Raw genomic sequence first — 25,111 nt, 5'->3', positions numbered from 1 at the left:
GGCCCACCCCCCCGCCCCGGCCTGCTGCTCATACTCCAGCACTTGGGGGTTGAGGCAGAGGTAGAGGCCCACGCTTTCAGCCCGGCATTCTTCGTAGCTAGAGGCGATGGTACTGAACTTGCTATCCCAGGTCTCCCCACTCCGGTACCAGCTCTGAATCTGGGAGGCGAGGCCCAGGAATTAGGTAGGCTTAGGGGCAGCTGCCACCCCAGGCATGCCCAGACCCCCAGCACCTGGGGTGTCTGCCGAGGCTGCCCTCACCTGTTCACCCGTCTCTGGGTTGATCACTGTCTCCTGGTCAAAGTTAAGTGCTCCTTTCTCATCCTGCAGAATGGTCAAGACATGAGATGAGTGAGGGAAAGGTGCCTGCCCCAGCCCATTACTGCAGCCAGGGAGGGATTCAAGTGCCATCCACACGCCGCTGCCTCCAAACCTGAGTCCTGTGACCCTGGCCCCCAGCCACATGAAAACCCAGACCTGGGATCTCCAGACCCCAGGTATGTACCAGCGGATGGTCCAGAAAGCTTGGCAGCTTGGTTGCTGCTCCCCATGCTGGCAGAGGCCATGGCCTGTGATTCTCTACCTCCAATAAGCATCAGCCTCACTAACTACTCCATGTGCCAAGCATCTTTTATGCGCCATCCGTTTATTCCTCACAACCTCCCCCCTGCCATGGTTCTGCTACCCCACCTCACAGGGAGGGGGGAAATGAGGCTCAGACACTACAAGCCACAGAGTGGAATCGGAGCACATCACCTCCATGCACACTATCTCTTGACAATAACACCCATTTCCAGAGGGCCTACTATGTCAGGCAAGACCTAGGGCTTTGCTTTTATTCCTCATGATAGCCCATATGGTAGGAGCCAGGGTCCCTGTTTTACAGATGGGCCAACTGAGGCTCAGGAAGGAGAACTAACTTATCCAAGGACACGGAGTGGCCACATTTGTCCCCACTGCCCTGTGGCTTTAAGCCTGGACAAGGCCCAATGCTAGGCTGCTGTCCCCTTTAGCTGCTCTCTGAAGCCTCCTGACCCCTGACCCTCCCAACTCAGTGAGGTGCCCTACCCCACAGCAAGCGGGACCCAAGCCAGAACCCTGCTCTCTCTGATGTCCTGGCCCCACCTGCCTCTGGTCATCTCATCTGTGCAGCTCTGTGCTAGGGGGCCAGAAAGGGCTCTTCTCAGCCTGGCAGGAAGGCTGTCTGTCTGCTTTATATTCTGTGCATGGATGTCACAGGGGCTCCAGCCACTCGGATGGGCTGGCAGGAAGGGGCTGTTCTGGGGAGATGTGACTCACTCCCTATTAATACCTGGAAAGGTACAGGTTCCAGGGAATAGTAGTACAAAGCCAGACCATGCAGCAGCCTCCGGACTGGGAGCCTCCAAAGACTGTCCCTCACAGCCTCCCTGTCCCTGGTGCTGAGTCACCTCCAGGGCAGGCTTCTGTGGCCTAAGCCAAACAACCCTCCCTGTGCAGGAGACCCCAGCTGGACTGTCCCTTAGGCTCTGCACCCTTGGGGCTCCTGGGACAGCTTGGGGGAGGGTGATATAGGGACTTCCTTCCTTCAGGGGCCATTTCCCCCACTTAACCCAAAGCCCCTGAAGGCAAAGACAGAAGTGGCTTCAACCTGGCTGGGGTTGACCATGGGGGAGGGGAGTTGTGGACACTTCTCACCTGTACAAACAGCTTGCCGCTGCCATGGCCCAGCAGCTCATGCAGTCCCACCTGCACATCAAAGGAGGGCCCCTTCCAGCGGATGTACAGGTCCTACCAAGACAAGCAGAGATCCATGCTACCCACTGCCCCACCACAGCCCCGCGGCCAGCTAATGCCTCCTTCATGCCAGGCTCCATGAGGGGCACCTCTTGGCCTATCATCCTTGCAACAACCTGGAGCAAGGGATTGCCTCTGCTGCTTGACAGGTGAGCAAACAGGCCATGTAACAGGGCCATGAGGCCAGGAAGTAGCTGAGCTGGGATGGCAGCCCCGCTCTTTCCTCTCCCTGCACTGGGCCTTCCACCTTCCTGTGCCGGCTATCAGGCCAGGCCCGACCCAAACCCTTGGGCTGTCAGTGCCCACCTTGTCATCCTCTTCCAGGAAGGTAAGCTTCTCCCGCTGTGTGGCATAGGCCACAGCCAGCACATTTCCCAGCGACACATTCTTAAAGCCATCCGTCTGCCTCAGGTCATCATCTGGAGAAGGTGGGGAGGGAGTCAGGGCGAAGGGGCAAACATCAAGGGCCACAGACAAAGGAGTCTAGACAGGAGGATGCTGCTGGGATGGAGAACTGAGTAGGGTACATGGCCAGGGCCACTGTGTGGAGGGGGAGGGGCAACTCTAAATGGAGGCCTAGGGGCTATTGTCACAGATTGAGGAAGCTCACAGTTGGGGATGTTGATTCCAGCAGGGATGCCAGAGCCAGAGAAGGTGAGAACATCCAGGGAGGTGAAGTCAGGGGTGAGGAACTTGTCCTTCTCGAAGGCCGGGGGCCAGGGTAGCTCCTTCAGCAGCTGTTCCGCACTTGCCACCAGACACTCAAACTTGGCACTCATGGCCTTGTTCACCATGGCCACAAAGCCTGTAGGGAGGGAGGTGGGCTGTGGGCTGGCAGGATTTCGAGGGGTCCCCTCCCCCACTCAACTCTGCTACCCCTCCAGCCATCATGCAGGTACTAAATGTCTGCTGCATGTAACACCCTTTGCTGGCCAGTGGGACAGTGACCCAGGCCTGGCCTTGCCTTCATAGAGGTCCCTGGGGTGGACAGGATGCAAAGAGAAGGCTTCACTGGTAACATCTGAGATGGACCTTAAAAGGAGGTGGGAGGGAGCACATAGAGGATGGTAGGCAAAGATCAGATTCCCCATGGAAGGGACTACATGAACAAAAAAATATGTTCTCTTTTGGGAGCAACTGAACTATCCTGCATGGCTAGAGCATCTGGCTTGTGAAGTGGGGATTATGGCTGCTACAGAGGAGGGCTGGGACTGATCCTTTCAGGTTTAATGCAGTTAAACCTAGCCGCTGTTTGTTTCCAAAGTTGCACTCCATAAGATGCAGTTTCTATGAGAGCCTTCATAAAGAAAAAGCTTCCTGGTTAAATAAGTTTGAATACTATATGCTCTACTTCCGACTTCTTAGAGATTCCTGATATACATTGCATATTAGAAGCACTGAAGAGTCCTGTAGGCAAGACCTCCTGCTACTTAGCACTAAACCCTTCATGGTATAATTCCTGTGAACCCCGCATGAACTATACCTTGGAAAGGCCTGGCCTAAACCACTGCCTGGTCAGGCTCTTACAAAGAATGGAGTAACTTGGCCAAGGGTTAGACTTGGCAAAGCCTCCCTGTGTCAGGTGGAATTGACATACAAGGTCAGGAAGACACGACGATTAAAATAGCAGAGAAGGGCAGCCCCGGTGGCGCAGGTTTAGCACCACCTGCAGCCCAGAGCGTGATCCTGGAGACTCTGGATCGAGTCCCACGTCAGGCTCTCTGCATGGAGCCTGCTTCTCCCTCTGCCTGTGTCTCTGCTACTCTCTCTCTCTCTGCATCTCTATGAATGAATAAATAAATAAAATCTTTAAAAAAATAAAATAGCAGAGAAGAAAAAGCAACCACAAGGGCTGGTTAAATAAATCAGGGCGCAGCTATATGATGGCACACCATGCAAATATTAGTCGGGTTGTAAAATATCAAATGTCATGAGAAATTATAATGTTACGCAGCTATTTAAAAGAACGGCTGGCTCAGTCGGTACACCCTTGATCTCAGGGTCATGAGTTCAAGTTCCACATTGGGCATGGAGCCTACTTAAAATAAAAGTAAAAATAAAAGAACATGGTAGGGGGATCCCTGGGTGGCGCAGCGGTTTAGCGCCTGCCTTTGGCCCAGGGCGCGATCCTGGAGACCCGGGATCAAATCCCACGTCGGGCTCCCGGTGCTTGGAGCCTGCTTCTCCCTCTGCCTATGTCTCTGCCCCTCTCTCTCTCTCTCTGTGACTATCATAAATAATAAATAAAAGAAAATAAATAAATAAATAAAATAAAATAAATAGATAAGTCTTTAAATAAACAAATAAACAAAAATCACAATGGACATTCCCAATTTTAACCTTGAGGTGGGTCCAATCATGGATGATTTTTTTTCAAATCTATTTTCAAAATCTGTGACCGTGAACATGGACTACTTTTCCTTTAAAAAAAATTTTTTTTTTAAATTTTTAAGTAATCTCTACATCTAGTGTGGGGCTTGAATTCACAAGCCTGGGATTAAGAGTCACATGCTTGGGACACCTGGGTGGTTCAGCAGTTAGGGGGCTGCCTTCAGCTCAGGTTGTGATCCCGGGGATCCAGGATTGAGTCCCACATCGGGCTCCTGTGTAAAGCCTACTTCTCCCTCTGCCTATGTCTCTGCCTCTCTCTCTGTCTCTCTCATGAATAAATAAATAAATAAATAAATCTTAAAAAAAAAAAAAAAGTCATATGCTCTACTGAATGAGACAGCCTGGTACCCCTGGACTACTTTTCTAATAACCACAATGAGTTAGGTAAAGAGGGGAGCCTCTGAGATCAAGGTTGCTTAGGAGGTTCTGGGGTCTTGGCCTGGAGAATCAGGATCCAGGCAGGGAAGCTGCAGGTGTGCAAACCTGTCCTCCCCTTTGGCCCCTGCATCACCTGCACCCTGGGCCTGCATTTATAGGCTCAGATCTAAGCCCCCCACCAGTTGCCAGGGCTTTCCTCTCTCTTCCCAAGCTAATCTCTCTGGCTTCTAGTAGTCGGATACTCCAGAGTCTATCTCCAGGGGCTGAGGAGGATAAGGCTTGGCACAGAAGTCTAAATCCTCAGGCTGGATTCCCTGCCTTGCACAGGTGAATCCTGTGGGGGTATGGGCAGGCCTCCCACCTGCCCTTGGGATGACAGCAGCCAAGTCAAGTTCACAGTCATGATGTTAATTATTCTCCCACTCACCCAGGACCTTTTATGTACCTGGCTTGTGCTAAGCAGCCTGCATAATTATGTGTTATCCCATAATTGTTTTTATATAGAGCTATAAATGCCTCACTTCCCAAGACACCCAGAAGGGAGTGACTGATGCTCAGATGTGGGGTTTACACAGCTGGGAGGTCACACAGCCAAAGCTGGGCTTGGGACGACTGTTGCCTGTGTCCACATCAGACAGCAGAGGCAGCACAGCAAAGTGGCTCAGAGCCAAGGTGCCAGGCTTGGCCACCCACCAGCCATCCCTAAGTCACCAGTTCTGTAAAGTGTGGATAGCAACTGTCATGGGAGGACAGTGTCCAAATGAACTACTATAGCTAAGTGCCCAGTATCCAGTAAACCAACAACAGTGGTTCTGGTTACCTATATTATTATTGCCAAGCGAGGGGAGAGCCCACAGGGGACATCGGGATAAGGGTCTATAAGCTGACCACCCTCCTTCCAGGAGTTACCTTCAAACTCTCCACGGGAACCAAAGGGGTCTCGGTAGCTCTCAATGAACCCGATGTAACTGGGGGAGCAAAGAACAGAGATGGAAGAGGGGCAGGCAGGAGGAGGGGACAGTTGGGGTGAAGGCTGGTGCCTCACCTCTCCACGATGGGGCCTTTGTCCTGTATCCAGAAGCGGGAGCCCCTCTTGTGGGCCTCAATGGAGCCCTGGGTGAAACTTTCTATGTACTGAGCCAGCATCTGTTCCTGCAGGCTGTTGGCTGCATACGCCTGGGAGAGAGCAGGGGTGGGTCAGCCTGAGGCCACCCATGCATCCCAACACCTGTGTTTGCAGCCCAGAGGGATCTGGAGCTTGCACACCTCAGCCCCCAGCCACCCCTACCTTGGCTTTCTCCAGGTGCTCCACCACCTTCTGGAGAATAGGCGCATAGTCTCCCCGAGTCACCTGGAAATGGCACCCCCGGAATTCATAGCTCTTCAGCTTGGAAGTCATTTCAGAATGCAGAGTGGGCTCTGAGGGAAGAAGGTTTGCTCAGGGAAAAGGCTAGTGTAAAACACCCCAGCAAACTTCTCACCGTGACACTCTTACTCTAAGATCTCCAATGACTCTCCACGGCCTACAGAAGTTAGTAGAAATTTTCATTTTCGAAAAATACGCATATAACATAATAGGAAATATTCTAAGGGCTTTACGTCAGCTAATTCATTTAAGCCTCACATCAACTCTAGGGGGAGTTATCTCCATTTTACAGATGGGGAAACAAAGTCACAGAGAAGTAAGTTTCCAAAGGTCACATGGGCAGTAAGTGGCAGAGCAGGATTCAAACCTAGGGTGGCAAACTGTATTTAGAAAGACAGTCATCGGGATCCCTGGGTGGCGCAGCGGTTTGGCGCCTGCCTTTGGCCCAGGGCGTGATCCTGGAGACCCGGGATCGAATCCCACGTCGGGCTCCCGGTGCATGGAGCCTGCTTCTCCCTCTGCCTATGTCTCTGCCTCTCTCTCTCTCTCTGTGACTATCATAAATAAATAAAAATTAAAAAAAAAAAAAGACAGTCATCCCTGAAATATAAGGAGCCTTATCAGGTGATGAGAGGGTGAATGGGAAGTAGAAGATGAAATGAAGAGAATATGTTGAAGAGAAGTGAAGAAGGGGACATGAGCTAAGGAAAGCAGGCTGCCTCTAGACACTAAAGCTGAATGAGGCAAGGAAATAGATTCCCCTTCTGGAGGCTCCCGAAGGAACTGGAGTCTTGTTTCAGACTTTGGACCTCCAGAACAGCAACAGAAGAAATTTATGTTGTCTTATGCCACTCAATTTGTGGGGATTTCTTGCATTTTGCCTGTTGTCACTGAACAGTAGGACATACTTCTAGGTTATGTTTTAAAAGAAAAAAGATAACCAGAGTCTCTCCCCACCTCCCAATGTGACATCCCCCATCAGGATGTGAGGGCTCTTTTCCCTCCTCTTGAAGGTGGGCAGGCTTGTGACTCTAGCAGAAGTGATGCCACATGACTGCTGATGCCAGATCATAAATGGTGACACAGCTGCCTGGCTCTCTTGGAATGCCCACTCGTGGAGGCCAGACAACACGAGCAATGTGATGAAGCCACATGAGGTGTTTTGGCCCCTAGCCCCTGCTGAGGTCCCAGCTGACAGCTACCATCTTCCACCAGATGTGTGAGTGAGCAAGCCTGAAGGTGTTTCCAGTCCCCAGGGGCTGGTAACAACCCAGTCTCCAACTCTTTGGAGATCTCAGATATTGTCACCGGGCACAAGCTGTTCCTATCATGCCCCATCCAAATTCCTGACCCACAGAGTCTGTGAGCATGAAGAGGTGGGTTTATATCCCTAAATTTGGGGGGCATTGTACACAGCAGTAGATGACACAACAGGTACGCTCAGGCAGCTTGGCTCCAGAGCCACACTCTCAAGCACTATCCTATACATAGTAGAGTATATGTAAGTATAGGCTTGGCTTATTTTCCAGTGTGATCTATTCCTATTCCCATGAACCCAATATCCCCTTCCTTAGTCAAATCAAATGACTTGCCAATCCCTAAACTTTCCCTCCACCGTGCTCTGGGCTCACACCATTCCCTCCACCAGAAGTGCTGATGCCATCTTTATCTATTCCCACACCAAATATCTGAGTTTCTACCAAGTGCTAGCCACTGGGGAGACAGTGGTCAATGAAACACACCCTTCCTCCTCTTGAGGAGCCTGTAGTCCAAAACAACAAATCTGGGACATTACTGGGTGTGCTGATGGGAAAAGAGAAGGAAAGTCATGGAAAGACAGGGCAATGTCGTGGAATAAGTGATGCCCTAGGATGGTCTAGAGGATGAGTAGGTGTCCATCACGTGAATGTGTAGGCAGTAAGAGGACTTCAAGGTGGAAGGGGAACAGACCATCAAAGTCCTAGACAGCGTATGTGAGAACATGGGGTTTTGGGGGGATTGTAAGCTGCTGAGCATGGCTGGGGCAGAGTCTAAGTGGGAGGTGAACAGGGATATGAGGCTAGGGGGTGGGAGGTGGAAAAGGAGGGCCAGGTTGCAAAGGTCCTCATAGGGCCTGCATATTTCTTTCTACACTGCATACATTTCCCTCTCACCTGGTAACAGACCCTGATTTTCCTCTGAGAATCCCCTGCTGCCAGCTCCTCCAGTTCAGGTGAGTGGGAGGGGCTGGGCTCATCACTTGGCTCTGAGACAGTTTTGGGATCAAGGTCCAGACAATCAGAGATCTACCTGTGCCTTGACCACAGGGATTAGTTCACAGATAAATATGGGATCCAAAATAGAGAAACTAGAGCCACTCCCACACCTTACTGAAGGAACTTCTGGGAGGAAAGGACCCTTTTTCTGCTTGGGTGGCCAGGCTGGTAACTGACTATCAGGCCCTGTGTGGGAGGAACATGCCATGGATAAAGTCAGAGAATGGAGCCAAGAGACAGAAAGAGAGAAATTCCTCAGAATACTGTCCGAGCAGCTGTGTTCAGCTGTGCTTGAAGCCATCCTACTCTAGGCTTCTTAATTACCCGTCTGTTAAGTCCCCTTCTGGTTTAGGCAAATATGCAATAGACTCTTCACTTAAGAAGAGTTCTGAATGATAGAGCCCTTGGAGGGCTCTTTGAGAGATACTCAGGAAGCAGACTTTAGGACATTCGCCATCTCTACCTTTCTAGGTCCTGAACCTCCAAAAATCCATATGGTTACCTCTTCCAGGAAGCCCTCACTGATGCGCAGTTTGGACTTCTAGCCTGTTATGGGGCATATGGCCCAGCCTCTATTCCCATTATTCACATGGATTATTGTATTTTGTGCCACTACCTGAAGGATAGGGACCATCAGAGGCTCGCAGCAGTAACACCCTCCAAGTGGCATGGAACCTCTCTCTCTGTCCTTGTACTTCCCCTGTATCTTTGCCGTCATGGCCAGCCCCAGGGCTAGGGTCCCCTCAGAGGTACCACCATGCACAGAGCACATCATGAACACAGTGACCAGTAAGTCTGTAGTCAATATGTCCTGTAACTATTATGACTGTTACTCCCTGCAGAACCCACCAACCCTCCTGGGCCCAGGACTAGAAGGGGTGTGTGAGGCAGCTCACCCATGCCAAGCACAGAAGCCAGCCGCACCTCGTAGCAGGGCTTCCCATCCAGGCTGACACCCTTGAAGAGTCGCGTGTTGTATGCACTGAGGTTCTAGAAGAGACCAGGGCAGAGGTCTGGGGAAGGAGAGTAAGTCCAGAACGGGCTGCAAGGTGGGAGGAAAAGGGGTCCACACCAGGGAAGGAAGGTACAGAGGCAAAGCAGGCTGGGGCCTCTGGGGGAACCTGGCTAAGTCCACTGCGATGGGGAGAGGGCAGGTGGGCAGGCCAGGCCAGGCTTTCCCACTCTACTCCATATGCTGAGCCCTAACTTTTACTAAGTGCTGACTCCCCTGTGTCAAGCACTACACGCTCTCGGCTAACCCAGGGCCACGCGAGGCAGCAGACGTGGAAACTGGTTACACAGCTGCTGGGAAGCAGACCCTAGGAGTCTAGGGCCCAGACCCAGGGCCCAACAGGAAGCAGCTCTAATCTTCTGCACCATCCTGCCCTGAGGCTGTCATGAGGCCTTCAGCCTGGGAGCAGCTCTATCGCTGGCACACATGGGCACGTCTTCACTGGAGCCATGCCAGCTCTTAGACAATGATTCTAAGACTAGTCTTTTCTACTTCAAACACCCAAAATGCTGTGTCTCTGGACCCAAGCTGAGACCCAGGAGTGGGTGCCAATGGCAAGGGGGCCCCATCAAACCAATATTCCAACCCTCAAACCTGTGAGTCCAGAAAGTCTTGAGCCAGTTTGGCATCTTCCATGGTACAATCCCCAGAGAAGTAGGTAGTGATTCCCTGTCAGTGAAGGGGACAGATGGAAAGGAGGAACTGCCAGGGTCAAGACATACTACCCCCAGCCCCCTGCTTCCTGTACCCCCTCCCAGCATCCCCCACTCTGCCTCCTCGATCTGTTTCCAGGGGAAAAAATTGTAACACAAATCACAAACAGAGGCCCATCTCCAGCCTCCCTGCAGCTCTGCTCCAGCCTTTCCTGGGCTGGCCCACCCTGAAAGCTTGCCATGGCCCTCACAATAGGCAGTTGCTAGATAGCTTCCAGAGGTGGGAAGCCTGGGATCCCTCCTGGCCCATCTTCTCCTCCTCAGTTCCCTCTAACTCTCAGCTCAGCTCTTCTCTCCTTCCCTTCTGCATACACCTCCCTAGGATGTCAGAACCAGAAAGGCATTCAGGAAGTATTCCATCCAACTTGCTTCATAGTTTACAGATGACAAAACTGAAGCCCGTGGTGGGGGGCAGCTTTGCCTCAAGAGCGTGAGCCAAAGCCCACTGCGTCCCTGCCCAGTACCCGGTACCCTCCCCTCCATGCCAGGTGACTTCAAAGGATGCCCTGCACACTCCGTATGGTTGGGGGCCTCACCTCCTTCCCCAGCCCGAGGTGTCGAAGCCTTGGCTCCAGAGAGAACATGAGCTCCCTGCAGGTCTGCCAGAGGCTCCTGATTCCTTCCGGGTGCTGCTGAGCTGCCTTACTCCCCAGGATCACTCGTTCCAGCTTCTCCTGCAGGGAAAAAGGCCATAGCACCCAAACCTGTCTTCTCGATCCTCCACACCCAGCTTTTCTCCCACAGTCTGAGACCTGGCTCAAAGTGTGACTGATGGACTAGCAGCATCGGTGTTGCTCAAGAAATGGTGAACCTCAGGCCCCACTACAGAACCGTTAAGTCAGAAACTGCATTTCAACAAGATGGCCAGGCAACTTGTGTATACAGTTAGTGCGGGAAACCCAGGTGTAAGAACTGCCTCTGCCCCAGTTAGGCTCGAGCGCCACAGTCCCAGTGACGGACTCTCCATTCCTGGGCCTCTCCACCATCCCCCATGATGACCAGGTTCCATTTCTGCAAGCACTTCATGTTCCCAGAGCACTTCCACATCCCTCCCTTGGATGCCCTCAGGTCAGCACAGTCAAGAAGAAACACTGTTTTTCCATTATATGTGAGGAGCATGGCAGTGGCAGGGTCAAGGTTCCCTCCGCTTAGGCCCCCACTACCATCCCGCCAGCCCCAAATTCCTTACTTTCCCCGGCACTCTCCCAACTCACCTTGGGCAGGTTAGGAACAAATTTGGTGTCGCCAAAGGACTTGTAGTTGCCCATGTTGGAGTAGATACCCGCAGCATATACCAGGAATGCCTAGGGGGAGGTGGACATCAGAGACACGGAAGCACAGCCTCCCCCAACCCCAGGGAGATTCCCTCCTGAGATGTTAACACCTGGAGGAACCAGTATAGGTGAGGCTGGGAAATCTGGGGGCAGGACTCAGATCCTGGGAGGCTCCAGTCTGGCCTCAATATACTTTCATAGACCAATCTTCACATACCCATTGTCCAGCCAAACTGGTCTTCTCGGTAGCTCCCAAACACAGCCACCCTGTTCCTGCGATGCCCAGCACCCTCTCAGCTACTCGCGGCCATTCCATATGACCTCTGAAGTGTAAACACTGCCTCTGCCTCCTTCTGCAGAAAGCCCCCACAGGGCAGGCAGCTGGCATTGGAAGCATCAAATGTTAGACCTGGAGGGACCTTGATCATCTGCTCTACAGCTTTTGCAGGCCCAAAACTTATTCTTCCTTCCTCTGGCAACAAGACTTCAATCTTCCTCTTGGGAAGGAGGGGGATCTCCCTTCTCTGACTCCAGGGGTAGGCACAGGCTCAAGCCAGACAGTAGGAGCCCTATCCAGGCAATTTCCTAGTGGCAGAGAGCCTGTTCCTATACTAGGGATCATCGAGCTTGGAGTCCCTCGACCTCCCCTACTGGAGTGAGGAAAGAAAGCAAAGCTGAGAGATGAAGACTGCATCAAAATGCTATCAGTGGGGCACTTGGGTGGCTCAGTGGTTGAGAGTAATCCTCGGGTCCTGGGATCAAGTCTTGCATCAGGCTCCCCAGGGAGCCTGCTCCCCCTCTACCTGTCTTTGCCTCTCTCTCTGTGTGTCTCTCATGAATAAATAAATAAATAAAATCTTAAAAAAAAATGCTATCACTGAGCCCCTGAATCCAGCCATGACTGAATCCTGCCCTAGCTCTAGACTTTTCAATTATGGGAGCCTAGAACTCTTTTTAAAAATAGACTTTTGGGATCCCTGGGTGGCGCAGCGGTTTAGCGCCTGCCTTTGGCCCAGGGCGCGATCCTGGAGACCCGGGATCGAATCCCACGTCAGGCTCCCGGTGCATGGAGCCTGCTTCTTCCTCTGCCTGTGCTCTGCCTGTCTCTCTCACTGTGTGCCTATCATAAATAAATAAAAAAATTTTAAAAAAAATACTTTTTTTTTTGAGAATTTTAGATCTACAGCAAAACTGGGCAAAAAGTATACAGATTTCCCATGTACCCTTGTGCCCCCACACGAACAGCCCTCCCTATTATCAACATCTCCCACTGGAGTGGCACATTTGTTACAAGTGATAAACCTACACAGACACATCATCACCCAAAGACCATAGTCTACGTTAGGGTTCACTCCTGGTGTTGTACATTTTATGGGTTTAGACAAATGGATGGCATATACCCACTATTATGTAGATACATTACTCTGTACTATGGAGTAGTTTCACTGCCCTATATATCCCTCTCAATGCCTGGCAACCACTGATCTTTTTTTTACTATCTCCATGGTTTTTTCTTTTCCAGAATATCCTATACTTAGAATTAAATATATGTAGGCTTTTCAGAGTGGCTCCTTTACTTACTAATATGCATTTGACTTTCCTCATCTCTTTTCATGGCTTGATACTTCATATCTTTCTAGCACCAAATAATATTCCATTGTCTAGATGGACCAAATTTGTCAATTCACTTACTGAAGGACATCTTGGTTGCTCCCACTGTTGGCAATTATGAATAAAGCTGCTACAAACATCCACGTGCAGGTTTTTGTGTGGACATAAGTCTTTACCTCAAGATTTCACTTCAGTAAATACCAAGGAGCATGATTGCTGGATCACATAGTAAGAGTGGGTTTCTTTTGCAAGAAACTGTCAAACTACCTTCCACAGTAGCTGTATAATTTTGCATTCTCACCAGCAGTGAACAAGAATTCCTGTTGTTCCACATCCGTAACACCATCTGGGTGTTGTCAGTGTCTTGGATTTTGGCAAAGTAATGGGTGTGTAGTGGTTGTCTCATTATTTTTATTTGTAATTCCCTAATGACATATGATGTGGAACATGTCTTCAAACACTTATTTGCCATTTGTATATTTTCTTTGGTAAAGTATCTGTTACAGTCTTGGCCTACTTAATTGGGTTGCTTGTTTTCTTATTGTTGAATTTTAAGAGTTCTTTATATATATTCTGGCTAATAGTCTTTTATCAAATACATCTTTTGCAAATATTTTTTCTGTGGCTTGACTTTCATTCTCTTGACAGTGTATTTCACAAAGCAGAACTTTTAAATTACATTGAAGTCTAGGGGCACCTGGCTGGCTCAGTCAGTTGGGTGTCTGCCTTTGGCTTAGGTCATGATGGAGCCCTACATCGGGCTCCCTGGTCAGTGGAGGGCCTGCTTCTCCCTCTTCCACTGCCCTCCCCCTGCTTGTGTTCTCTCTCTCTCTTAAATAAATAAAATCTTTTAAAATAATGACATTGCAGCCCAGCTTATCAATTATTTCTTTACGGATTATATTTGGACTTCTACCTAAAAAGTCATCTCCATATCCAAGGTCATCTAGATTTTCTATGTTATCTTTTGAGAATTTTACAGTTTTGTATTTAACATTTAAATCTGTGATCCACTTTGAATTGATTTTTGAAAGATGTAAGGTTCACATCTGATCTAGACTCTCTTCCTTTCTTTCTTTCTCTTTCTTTCTTTCTTTCTTTCTTTTCTTCTTTTCTTTTCCTTTTCTTTTTTTTTTTTCATGTGGATATCCAGTTATTCCAGAACCATTTGCTGAAAAGACAATTTTTACTCCATTTTGTTGCTTTGCTCCTTTGTCAAAGACCAGTTGACTGAATTTATGGGGGTCTATTTCTGGTCTATTCCGTTGATTGATTTGTCTATCCTTTGGCCAACACCATACTGTCTTGATTTACTATAGTTTTATAGTAAGTCTATAGTGAATGGTGCTGATCCTCCAACTTTATTCTTCTTCACTCTTTCCCCAATATTGTGTTGAGAATAAAATAACTTGCTGGGATTTTTATTCACGTTGCATTGAATCTATAGATAAAGTTGGGAAGAACTAATATCTTGACAATACTAAATCTTCCTATTTATGAACATGGTTTCTCTCTCCATTTATTTAGTTCTTTGATATCTTTCATCAGGTTTGTAGTTTTCCTCATAGTTTTATATATGTTTTGTATTATTGTTTTGTTTTGTATTTTTTAACTTATATATTCCACTTTCTTGTGTGCTATTAGAAATGGTATTATGGTTTTAATTTCAAATTCTTCTTGTTCCTTTCTGGTATATTAAAAGCAATGGACTTTTGCATATTAACTTTGTACCCTGCAACCTTGCTATAACTGCTTATGAGTTCCAGGAATTTTTTGGTCAGTTCTTTTGGATTTTGTGCAAAGATGGTCAATCATGTTTTCTGTGAACAAAGACAGTTTTGTGTCTTCCTTCTCAATCTGCATGTTTTATTTCCTGTTCTTGCCTTATTGCATTAGGTAGGACTTCTGGTACAATGCTGAAAAGCAGTGGTAGGGGACTTCCATGCCTTGTTCCTAATCTTAGTAGGAAATCTTTGAGATTTTTACCATTAAATATGATGTTAGCTACAGGTTTTTGTTTTTAGCTATAGGGTTTTTATAGATAGGCTTTATCTTTATCAAGTTGAGGAAGCTTCCCTCTATTCCTAAAATATGGATTTTGTCGAATGTTTTTTCTGCATCTATTGATATGATCACATGGTTTTCTTCTTTAGCTTGTTGACATGATGAATTATTTATTTTCAAATGTTGAACCCGATTTGCACACCCAGAGTAAATCCTACTTGGTCGTGGTGTATAGTTTTTTTATACATTGTTGGATTTGATTTGCTAATATTTTGTTGAGGATTTTTCATCTATGTAAAAGAGAGATATCGGTCTGTAGTTTTCTTGTAATGCCCTTATCTGGTTTTGGAATTAGGATAATGTTAGCTTCATTGAATAAATTAGGAAGGATTTCCTCTGTTCCTCTCTCTATTTTAAAGATTTTATTTATTTATTTGAGAGTGAAAGAGAGAGCACAAGCGGGGTGAGGGGTCAAGGGAGAAGCACACTCTCTGCTGAGCAGGGAGCCCAATGCAGGGCTCAATCCTGGGACTCCAGGATCATGGCCTGAGCTGAAGACAGACACTTAACTGACTGAGCCAACTAGGTACCCGTTTCTCTCTTTTGAAAGGGATCATAGAGAACTGTCATAATATCCTTAAATGTTTGGAATAATTTACTAGTGAACCCATATGAGCCTGGTACTTTCTGTTTGGGAAGGTTATTAATTACTGACTCAAATTCTTTAATCCCCATGGGATTTATAGTGATGTCTCAAATTTCATTTCTGACATTAATAGTTTATGACTTCTCTCTTTATCCCTTAGATTGGTCAGAGGCTAATCAATCATGATGGTCTGAATGTTTGTGTTCCCCACCCCAATTCATACATTGAACTTTAACCCCTAAAGTGATGGTATTAGAAGGTGGGGCCCTTGGGAGGTGGTTAGGTCATGAGGGTAAGAGCCCTCACCATTGGGATTAGTGCTCTTATAAGAGACACCAGAGAGCTAGTTCACCCATTCCACCATGATAGGACACAGGGAGAAGTTAGCAGTTTGCAAACTGAACCATGCTCTTGGATTTTCAGTCTCCGGAACTCTGAGAAATAAATTTCTCTTTATAAGCCACTCAAGTGGTTTTTTTTTTTTTTTAAGATTGTATTTATTTATTCATGAGAGACACACAGAGAGAGAGAGGCAGACACAGGCAGAGGGAGAAGCAGGCTCCATGCAGGGAGCCTGACGTGGGACTCGATCCCAGGTCTCCAGATCAGGCCCTGGGCTGAAGGTGGCGCTAAATCGCTGAGCCACCCCGGCTGCCCTCAAGTGGTATTTTGTTATAACAGTCCAAACAGACTAAGATATCAGCTTTGCTGATGTTTTCAAAGAACCAGATTTGGCTTCATTAATTTTCCCTACTGATTTCCTGTTATCAATGTTATTGATTTCTGCTCTAATTCTTTTTCTTTTCTTCTGGATTTAATTCGCTCTTCTTTTTTTTTCCTAAGGTGAAAACAGATGATTGATTTTAGACCTTTCTTCTTTTCTAATATATGCTTCAATGCTATAAATTTCCCTCTAAGCACTGCTTTTGCTGCATCCCACAAATTTTGACAAGTTGTATTTTCATTTTAGTTCAAAAAATATATATGTATATATTTTTATGTGTGTATGTGTATATATGCATGTTTATGTGTGTGTATGTATGTGTATATATATATATACATTATATATATATATATATAAAATTTATTTATTTATTATTTATTTGAGAGAGAGAGAGCATGCGGGTAGGGGAAGCAGAGGGAGAAGGAGTCTTAAGCAGCTTCTGTTGTAAGCCCAGAGCCTGATGTAGGGCTCAGTCTCACAACCCTGCAATCATGACCTGAGCTGAAACCAATGAAACCAAGAGTTGGATGCTTAACCAACTGGACCACCCAGGTGCCCCCCTCAAAAAAAAAAAATATATATATATATATATATTTTTAAGATTTATTTATTTATTCGTGATAGACGTAGAGAGAGACAGAGGCAGAGACACAGGAGGAGGGAGAAGCAGGTTCCATGCCAGGAGCCTGACGTGGGACTCGATCCCGGGACTCCAGGATTGCACCCCTGGCCAAAGGCAGGCGCTAAACCGCTGGGCCACCCAGGGATCCCCCAAAATATATATATTTTTAAGTAGGCCCCACACCCAGTGTGGAGACCAATGTGGGGCTTGAACTCATGACCCTGAGATCAAGACCTGAGCTGAGAACAAAGGTTGGTCACTTAACTGACTGAGCCACCGAGGTACCCCTTAGTTCAAAATATTTTTAAATTTCTCCTGAGATTTCTTCTTTGACCCATGTGCTATTTAGAAGTATGTTGTTCAATCTCCAAGTATTTGGGGATTTTCCAGATATTTTTGTTATTGATATCTAATTTAATTCCATTTTCATCTAAGAGCAGATATTGTATTACTTCCGTTCTTTTAAATTTATTAAGGTGTGTGTTTTATAGACCTGAATGTGGTCTCTCTTCGTGGACCTTCCATATGAGCTCAAGAATACATATGCTGCTGTTGTTGGATGAAGTAGACTACTAGATGGGCATGATATCCAGTTGATTGATGGTGTTGTTGAGTTCAACTAGGTCCTTACTGATTTTCTGTCTGCTAGATCTGTCTGCTAGAATGATGCTACAGTCTCCCACCTGTAGTAGTGGATTCATCTATTTCTCCTTGCAGTTGTATCAGTTTTTGTCTCAAATATTTTGATGCTCTGTTAGACACATACACGTTAAAGACTGTTGTCTTCTTGGAGAACTGACTCTTTTATTGTATGTAATGCCCTCTTCATCCCTGATAACTCTCCAGGCTCTGAAATTTGCAAAATTAATATAGCTACTCCCACTTTCTTTTCATTAGTGTTGGTATGGTATATCTTTCTCTACCCATTTACTTTTTTTAAAAAAAGATTTTATTTATTTATTCATGAGAGACACAGAGAGAGAAGCAAGTAGAAGAGGGAGGAGAAGCAGGCTCCTTGAAGGGAGCCCGATGCAGGACTCTATCTCCAGACCCAGGATTACGCCCTGAGCCAGAGGCAGACACCCAACCACTGAGCCACCCACATCCTTCTATGCATTTACTCTTAATTTATGTGTCTTTCTATTTAAGTAGGCTTCTTGTAGACAATATGTATTTCAGTCTTGTTTTTTGATCCATTCTAATTATATCTGTCTTTAAATTGGAACATGTAGACCACTGATGTTCAAAGTGATCACTGATAAAAAAAAAAGTGATCACTGATATGGTAGGATTAGTATCTACCATCTTTGTTACTGTTTTCTATTTGTGTCCTTGTTCTTTGTTCCTATTTTTTGTCTTCTATTCTTTTTCTTCCTTTTGTAGTTTTAACTGAGCTTTTACATAAGTCCATTTTGTCTCCTTTCTTAGCTTGTCAGTTATACGTTTTTACTTTTCAGTGTTTGCCCTAGATTTTGCAATATGCCTTTATAACTAATCCAAGTGTACTTTCATATAACACTATACTGCCTCATGGGTAGTGTACCTCATAACAAAATAATTCTAATTCCTGTCTCCTCTCCCTTGCATCATTACTTGCGTCACTTATTTCATGTGTATATAAGCACATGTAGGCTTTATATATGTATAAATATGTAAATTATATGTAATATAAACATTAGCATACATAACCAATACATTGTTGCTATTACTTTGAACAAATAGTTATCTCTTAGATTAAGAATAAAAAAATATTAAGTTTTATTTTACTTTCATTTATTCTTTCTCCAATGTACTCCCTTTTTTATGTAGATTTGAGTTTCAGACCTCTATCATTTTTCTTTCCTCTGAAGAACTTTGTGTTTTGTTTTTTAAAGATTTTATTTATTTATTCATAGACAGAGAGAGAGAGAGGCAGAGACACAGGCAGAGGGAGAAGCAGGCTCCATGCAGGGAGCGGACTCGATCCCGGGTCCCCAGGATCACACCCCAGGCTGCAGGCGGCGCCAAACCGCTGTGCCACCCGGGCTGCCCTCCTCTGAAGAACTTTGAATATTTCTTGCAAAGCAGGTCTACTGGTCATACATGACTTCAATTTTTGTTCATCTGAGAAAGTCTGTTTTTCCTTCACTTTTGAAGGAGAGTTTCACGAGATACAGAATTCTAGGCTGGTGGTTTTTTCTCTCAACACTTGAAATACTTCAGTGCACTCTCTTCTTCCTTGTGTGGTTTCTGAGAAGTTGGATGCAATTCTTATCTTTGCTCCCCTATAGGTAAGAACTATTTTAACTCCAGCTTCTTCTAGTACTTTTTCTTTGATTTTTTTTGTAGTTTTAAAACATGCCTAAGTGTAGTTTTTTGGCATTTAATATTCTACTTAGTGTTCACTGAGCTTCATGGATCTGCGGTTTAGTATACGACATTAATTTGAGGAAATTCTCAATCATTATTGTTTCAGATATTTTTTCGTTTTCTCTTTCTTCCTCTTCTGATATTCCCATTATATATACATTACACCTCCTGCAGTTGCCCTATGGTTCTTGGATACTCTGTCCTGTGTTTTTTAGTCTTTTTTCTCTTTGCTTGTCAGTTTTGAAGATTTCTATTGAGATATCCTCAAGATGGGATGCCTGGGTGGCTCAGCATTTGAGTGTCTGCCTTTGGCTCAGGGCATGATCCCAGAATCCTGGGATCGAGTCCTGCATCAGGCTTCCTCAGTGGGACCTGCTTCTGTCTCTGCCTCTTTCTCTGTGTGTCTCTCATGAATAAATAAATAAAATCTTTAAAAAGAGAGAGAGAGAGAGAGATCCTCAAGCTCAGTGAGTAGTTTCTCAGCTGGGTCAAGTCTACTAATAAGCCCAGCAAAGGCATTCTTCATTTCTATGGGTTTTTTTACTTCTAGCAGTGTTGGTTCTTAGGACTTCTATCTCTTTGCCCATCTATCTGTTCTTGCATGTTATCTACTTTATCCATTAGAGTCCTTAGCATATTAATCACGGTTGTTTTAACTCCTGGTCTGATAAGTCCAACCTCCCTGCCATGTCTGAAACTGCTTCTGATGCTTTATCTCTTCAAACTGCGTTTTTTGCCTTTAGTATGTTTTGTCCTTTTTTCTTCATAGCCAGACATGATGTACTGGGTAAAAGGAACTGCTGTAAATAGGCCTTCAGTAACGGGATGGTAAGGTGTGGAAGCAGGAGAAGCATTCTCCAGTCCCATGATTAGGTCTCAGCAGTCTTTTAGTGAGCCTTTACCTCTGGACTGTGAACTTCGCATGTGCCTCTAAGTCCTGTGTCTCCCCCCACCCACTGCCCTGTTTTAGGTGGGACAGGATGACTAGAACGGTCTGGAGTGGGATATTTTCCTCCACCCAGCTCAATTAGGCTCTGATAAAACCCTAGCAGGTTAGGTTCTGGTGATATAGTTTCTCCTGAGAGCAAACTGTAAAGAACAGAACATTATGGCATTTTCCAAAAATGGTTCCATTTCCCCTACCCCTGCAAGAAGCATGGGGCTTTCTCTCTGAAATTCATTGTGAGGACCAAGATCCTGAAGATAACATTCCCCAAATTTCCAAAAGTGTGGAGACCCCTTCTCTGACTGGGCCTCCTATAATTTGTCAATCACAGTTTAGGTTTTCCTACTCCAGCACTTGGTCTAGGGAAGGATTCTGTCATGAATTTTTTTTACCAGTGAGTTCTGATTCTCTGTACCCACTTGTCTGTCTCTCCAATTTGGGGGCAAGCAGTTAGCCCCTGTGCCCTCACTTCTGTTAAAGACACAAGAAAAGTTATTGATTTTCCAGTTTAACTTGTCGTTAGGACGGACTAGTGACTTGTAGGCTCCTTACACCCTGGACTAGAAACTGGAAGTCATGATTTTCATTTTTACTTAAGCCAATCTGAGGTGGGTTTCTGCTATTTGCAAACAAAAATATCCCACTGGGAATAGTAATACCTAGGCCACACTTTCCCAGTGATTAACTCTTTTAATGAATAAGTCAAAGTCTAGAGATGGGATGTTATTACTAAAGTTAAAAAAAGGTAGAAGAAACAGCCTGGGCCTCAGCTCAGAGATAAACAATCCAAACCCTTTATTTTACATATATAAAAACAGGCCATATTCTCATACATTCTTGGTGAAACTTTTGTAAAAGATGATTTAACAACATCAATCAATTGCAAATGTACATAGAACCTTTGACCCAGCAATGCTACTTCTAGACATAGATCCTACTCACACAGGTGTACAAGTATGCTCACTGTGGCACTTTTCTAAGAAGAATCAGGAATAATCTAAATGTCCAACAAAAAGAAAAGATTAAATTGATTAAGGTGTACACAGCAGTAGAGTGCTTCACAGTCAACAAAAAGGATGAGGTAGATTGATATGTGCCCCATGAAGTTCTCCAAGACATGGTATTTAATTAAAAAAAAAAAAAAAAGGCAGGACTCATAAGAACATGGAGAACATGATCTCATTTATGTAAATGACAAAGTGAGGAACTAGTACACGTTTGCATGTATAGGAGTAGGAATGCAATACACAGAGGAATTAGGCTATATACCCCAGCATCCAAGGAGTGATCTTTGTGTTTTGTATTGTGTCTTTCTGCATTGTGGCAATGCCCTACGAATACATGTAAGTATTACTTGGCCAGGGACCCTGGGTGGCTCAGCGGTTGAGTGTCTGCCTTTGGCTCAGGGCGTGGTCCTGGAGTCCCAGGATCAAGCTCATCAGGCTCCTCTCAAGGAGCCTGCTTCTCCCTCTGCCTATGTCTCTGCCTTTCTCTCTCTCTGTTTCTCATGAATAAATAAATAAAATCTTAAAAAAAAGTATTACTTGGCCAAAAGACCCACAAACAAACAAAAGCCAGGGGACAGGCAGGGACACAACATGGTAGAGGAAGATCTAGTCCAGTACTCAGACCTCCTAATTCCTACCCTGGACTCATTCCTCTACCATCTCTGAGTCTCCATAGCTGTTTCCTTCACTCATAGCAGCCACTATTTATCTTGAAGTCAGGCCACTGTAACCCTAGGAGGTACAAACAACCCTCATGCCCATTTTACAGATGAGAAGACTGAAGCTCCAGGAGAGGTTCCTGTACTGTTGGTCTAATCTAAAGAGAAAGACCTTTGTCCCCCTGCTTGTGGTCCCTCATACTCAGAAGCCACTCAGGAAAGGCTGGATGACCTAAAAGAACTGACCTGATACTCCTCCTCGGTAAGGCCCTCAGCCAGGGCATGCTGGTGCAGCTGGTCAGGGTCCTGTGCACGGAAGAGGCGGCTGAGCAGGGCATAGATGTAGGGGGCCTCAGGGGAGGTCTGCAACAGCACAGCCAGGCCTCCATACCAGGCGGCCCGTGACAGGTGGTGGGCATAGAGGCGCTCTGTGGGCGACAGCAGACGGAAGGCCTCACGACAGTCCAGGCTAAACACACCGATGTCATTGGGCAGGATGTACTGGGCGTCTGCCATGGGACCTGCTGAGAACCATTACCATCATCACAGCCATCATTTACCACACACCAACTGCCCACCTAACTGCACTCTCATAGTCTCATTTACTCCTCCCCCAAGCCCATTCACAGATATGCTAATTGAGGCTCAGAGGTTAGGTGACTCATGCAAGGATATTATAAAATATACCAGTGGGTCATATTTGGCCTTGGGCCCTTCAACCTTAAAGTGTGAATTTAACTTTTAGCATTACAGATGGGGAAACTGAGGCCCAGAGAGGCTAGGAACTTTGCCTACTAACACAAGGGAGGGGTCAGAAGCAGAGACCTGCATCTCTAGACTCCCAGCCTGGGCCCCTCAGGCTCCTCTCCTCCTTCTCTGACTTCCTAGCCTCCTCTTCAGAATTCTCCTGTAAGTTCAATTCCACCCACCATTGTGTTCACAAGGACAGAGTTCCAGGCTACCAACTTAAAGACCCAGGTCCAAACCTGATTCAGCCCTAGGCTCCTAAAAGTCAGTTGCTTCACTTTTCTGTGCCCCAATTTCCACCTCCCTAAAATGAGGGGAGGATAATGTTCTCCAACCTCATCAGGAGGGTGTCCAATCTGTCTCACTCTCATTCTTTTAACTGCCTTTTTTTTTTTTTTTTTTTGGCCCTCCATCCTCCTACCCTCTCCCTGTGCTGGGCCACGGGAGCTACAGAGCCACATTAGTTCGGAGCTGGAAAAAAACTCATTTTACAGACAGAGAAACTGAGACATAGAGAGGCCACGCAACTTACCACGCAAGTCTCACAGCCTCGCTGGGACCCGGGCTCTCCCGACCCAGGGCATGCTCCACCCCGCCCTTCCTAACGCGGACAGTGTGTCCAGCCTCCCCCACCACTCCGGATGCTCCGCCCCAAGAGCACAACCCTCGGGGTTAACTCTTTGCTGCCCGGGGGACTCCTTGGCCACGGGGCCGCGATGAATGCGGAAGGGGTACCGCATGGCAAGCAGAAAGGGAATAATCTTGCGTTCGGTCCAGACTCGCCCTGTCCCCCAGGATGGCGCATTGTGACCCCGAAACCCGGGCGCAACTCCTCACCTGCAGCAGCTGCTCTCATCGCAAACTCACTTCCTGCTTCCGGCTCCCCCATTCATTGGGGGCTCCGTGAACTCCGCCCCCCGTGGCCAATTGTCGGGCTCCGGGGCCGGGGATGGGCGTCAGCTCCAGCCAATAGGCGCGCCGAGGCGCCCTCCGTCGCCCGCCGCCGCCGCTCCCGGGCCCCACCGGGTCACGCGCGGGATGGCCCCGCGGCCTTGGCCTTTGTCAACGAGGGTGCCGGCGCGGCGGCCGCGAACCTGCGTGGCCGGCCTGACCGCGGCTTAGTCCCGGCAGACTGGGCTGACAAGGTCCCTCCGAGTCCGTGCGGGGCGGCATGGGTGTCACGGACGGAGCGGCAGGGACTTCCCCACAGAGCCCCAAAGTCGCTCTCTTGTGGGTCCCCGGACCTCAGTTTTGCGGGTGGGAGCCTGCACCATGGAAGTAACGTGACTCCCTCTCCCTCACTGGATTCGAGGGTCAGCGGGTGGAGACTCTTGGGAGACTGCAAACCTACAAGGCGAGCTGCAGGGCTTGAGCTGAGGCGACCACACCCGCGCGGGACGGAAAACGCCTCCAAGGTGCTTCACTGCACCATCACGGCTTCGCCAGGGCCTGGAGCAGCTGCTAAACGTCTCTGAGCCTTAGTTTCCGCAGCACAAAGGGCGAGGGGCCTGGCAGTTTCACGGAAGGGAAAGCTGCCTGTGACCTCTGGCTGCCCAGGACACAGCTGGCCCCCAGGTCCACTTCTGCATGTCTGGACGGACTCACAAGAGGATGACCTGGGCCAGGCAGGGCATTTCCAAGTGCTGGCGCTGGGCCTGGGGTCAGTAGGGGAGGGGGGGGCATTGTGAGGGGCTCCAGGTCAGTGTGGGCAGAGCCAGGCCATCTCAGGTTGAATCAGGCCCCCCACTGTCTACTGAGTGGGACACTTTACCTCCTGAATGAAGTGATGACTGGGCAGTCTGCTCCCTAGTGTTGTGCCCAGAGAGGTTGGGGAAAGTGAATACCTGATATCCACACAGTCTTCTTGCCCTACCTTTACCACACCTGGGTCTAGGCCCACAGCAACATCTGCCCACCATTGGTGCCGGTTTCTCATTTATGAAAGTGCCCAAAGCCCTGCTTGACACAACAGTGCTACTGTTGGCTCCGATGATAATTATCATCACAGGGGAGCACCCTACATTGTCTATGTCTTTTGGAAAGTCACCTCTCTTCTCTGTGCCTCAATTTTTACTGTCTTTCAAATAAGTATATTCCCCTGACTTGGGTGAATTTGAGATGGACACCAGAAAAGGAGGTAGTGCTCTCCAGCTGTCAATGGGCAGCTCGGGCCAGCAAAAGATCCCAGTACTCCTGGAACCCTCAACCTAGCTGCATTCTTATGTTTACAGTTAATACACGAGGTCCTGTTCAAATGGAGGATACTTCATTCTTGCAAAAACTCGGATAGGATGTCATTTTACCCATTGTGAGATGGAGAAACTGAAGCTAACAGGTTCATTGACTTCCCTAAGGCCACCCACGCTATCCTCAGGTGTCTCTGAACTGAGGTCTAGCCTTCCTGAGACCTTCCACCACACTGTCCTCTCCACTTGGCCCAGTGCACGCGCGCGGACACACACACACACACACACACACACACACACACAATCATACAAAGTCCACTCACTGGAGTCATGAGCATCCTTAGCCTTGGTTCTTCTCCATGGAAATGCAGGAAGGGTAGATGAGGAAGAAACATTAAATACCTACTGTGTTACAGATGCTCTTCATACATTCACAGCCACCTGG

The 25,111-nt window shown here is 47.3% G+C and overlaps 1 protein-coding gene across 5 annotated transcripts in view; it reads right to left on the bottom strand.

Moving 5' to 3' along the window:
- DPP3 (dipeptidyl peptidase 3) overlaps window positions 1-23,474 on the bottom strand; it is a 33,028-nt gene extending 9,554 nt beyond the window's left edge. The window contains exons 1-14 of one of the 5 annotated variants that reach the window (XM_072790019.1): window positions 23,318-23,474; window positions 21,980-22,254; window positions 11,106-11,195; window positions 10,428-10,565; window positions 9,773-9,847; window positions 9,063-9,156; window positions 5,834-5,964; window positions 5,591-5,721; window positions 5,455-5,513; window positions 2,387-2,581; window positions 2,083-2,195; window positions 1,678-1,770; window positions 262-324; window positions 35-159 (exon numbers count right to left, since the gene is read on the bottom strand). In XM_072790019.1, the coding sequence (XP_072646120.1) occupies window positions 35-159; window positions 262-324; window positions 1,678-1,770; window positions 2,083-2,195; window positions 2,387-2,581; window positions 5,455-5,513; window positions 5,591-5,721; window positions 5,834-5,964; window positions 9,063-9,156; window positions 9,773-9,847; window positions 10,428-10,565; window positions 11,106-11,195; window positions 21,980-22,254; window positions 23,318-23,369 (1,634 nt within the window). In that variant the 5' untranslated portion in view covers window positions 23,370-23,474. Of the gene's footprint in view, window positions 1-34; window positions 160-261; window positions 325-1,677; window positions 1,771-2,082; window positions 2,196-2,386; window positions 2,582-5,454; window positions 5,514-5,590; window positions 5,722-5,833; window positions 5,965-9,062; window positions 9,157-9,772; window positions 9,848-10,427; window positions 10,566-11,105; window positions 11,196-21,979; window positions 22,258-22,558; window positions 22,857-23,012; window positions 23,272-23,317 lie in introns of those variants that run through there. The other 4 variants (XM_072790018.1, XM_072790020.1, XM_072790021.1 and 1 more) reach the window with 4 other exon arrangements.
- Between the last annotated feature and the right edge of the window lie 1,637 nt (window positions 23,475-25,111).

This window comes from Canis lupus, chromosome 21 (assembly GCF_048164855.1).
Source record: "Canis lupus baileyi chromosome 21, mCanLup2.hap1, whole genome shotgun sequence".
In the NCBI taxonomy this organism is placed as follows: Eukaryota; Metazoa; Chordata; class Mammalia; order Carnivora; family Canidae; genus Canis; species Canis lupus.
The sequence above is the reverse complement of the archived record's forward strand: the minus strand, read 5'-3'. Positions and strand labels throughout refer to the sequence as shown.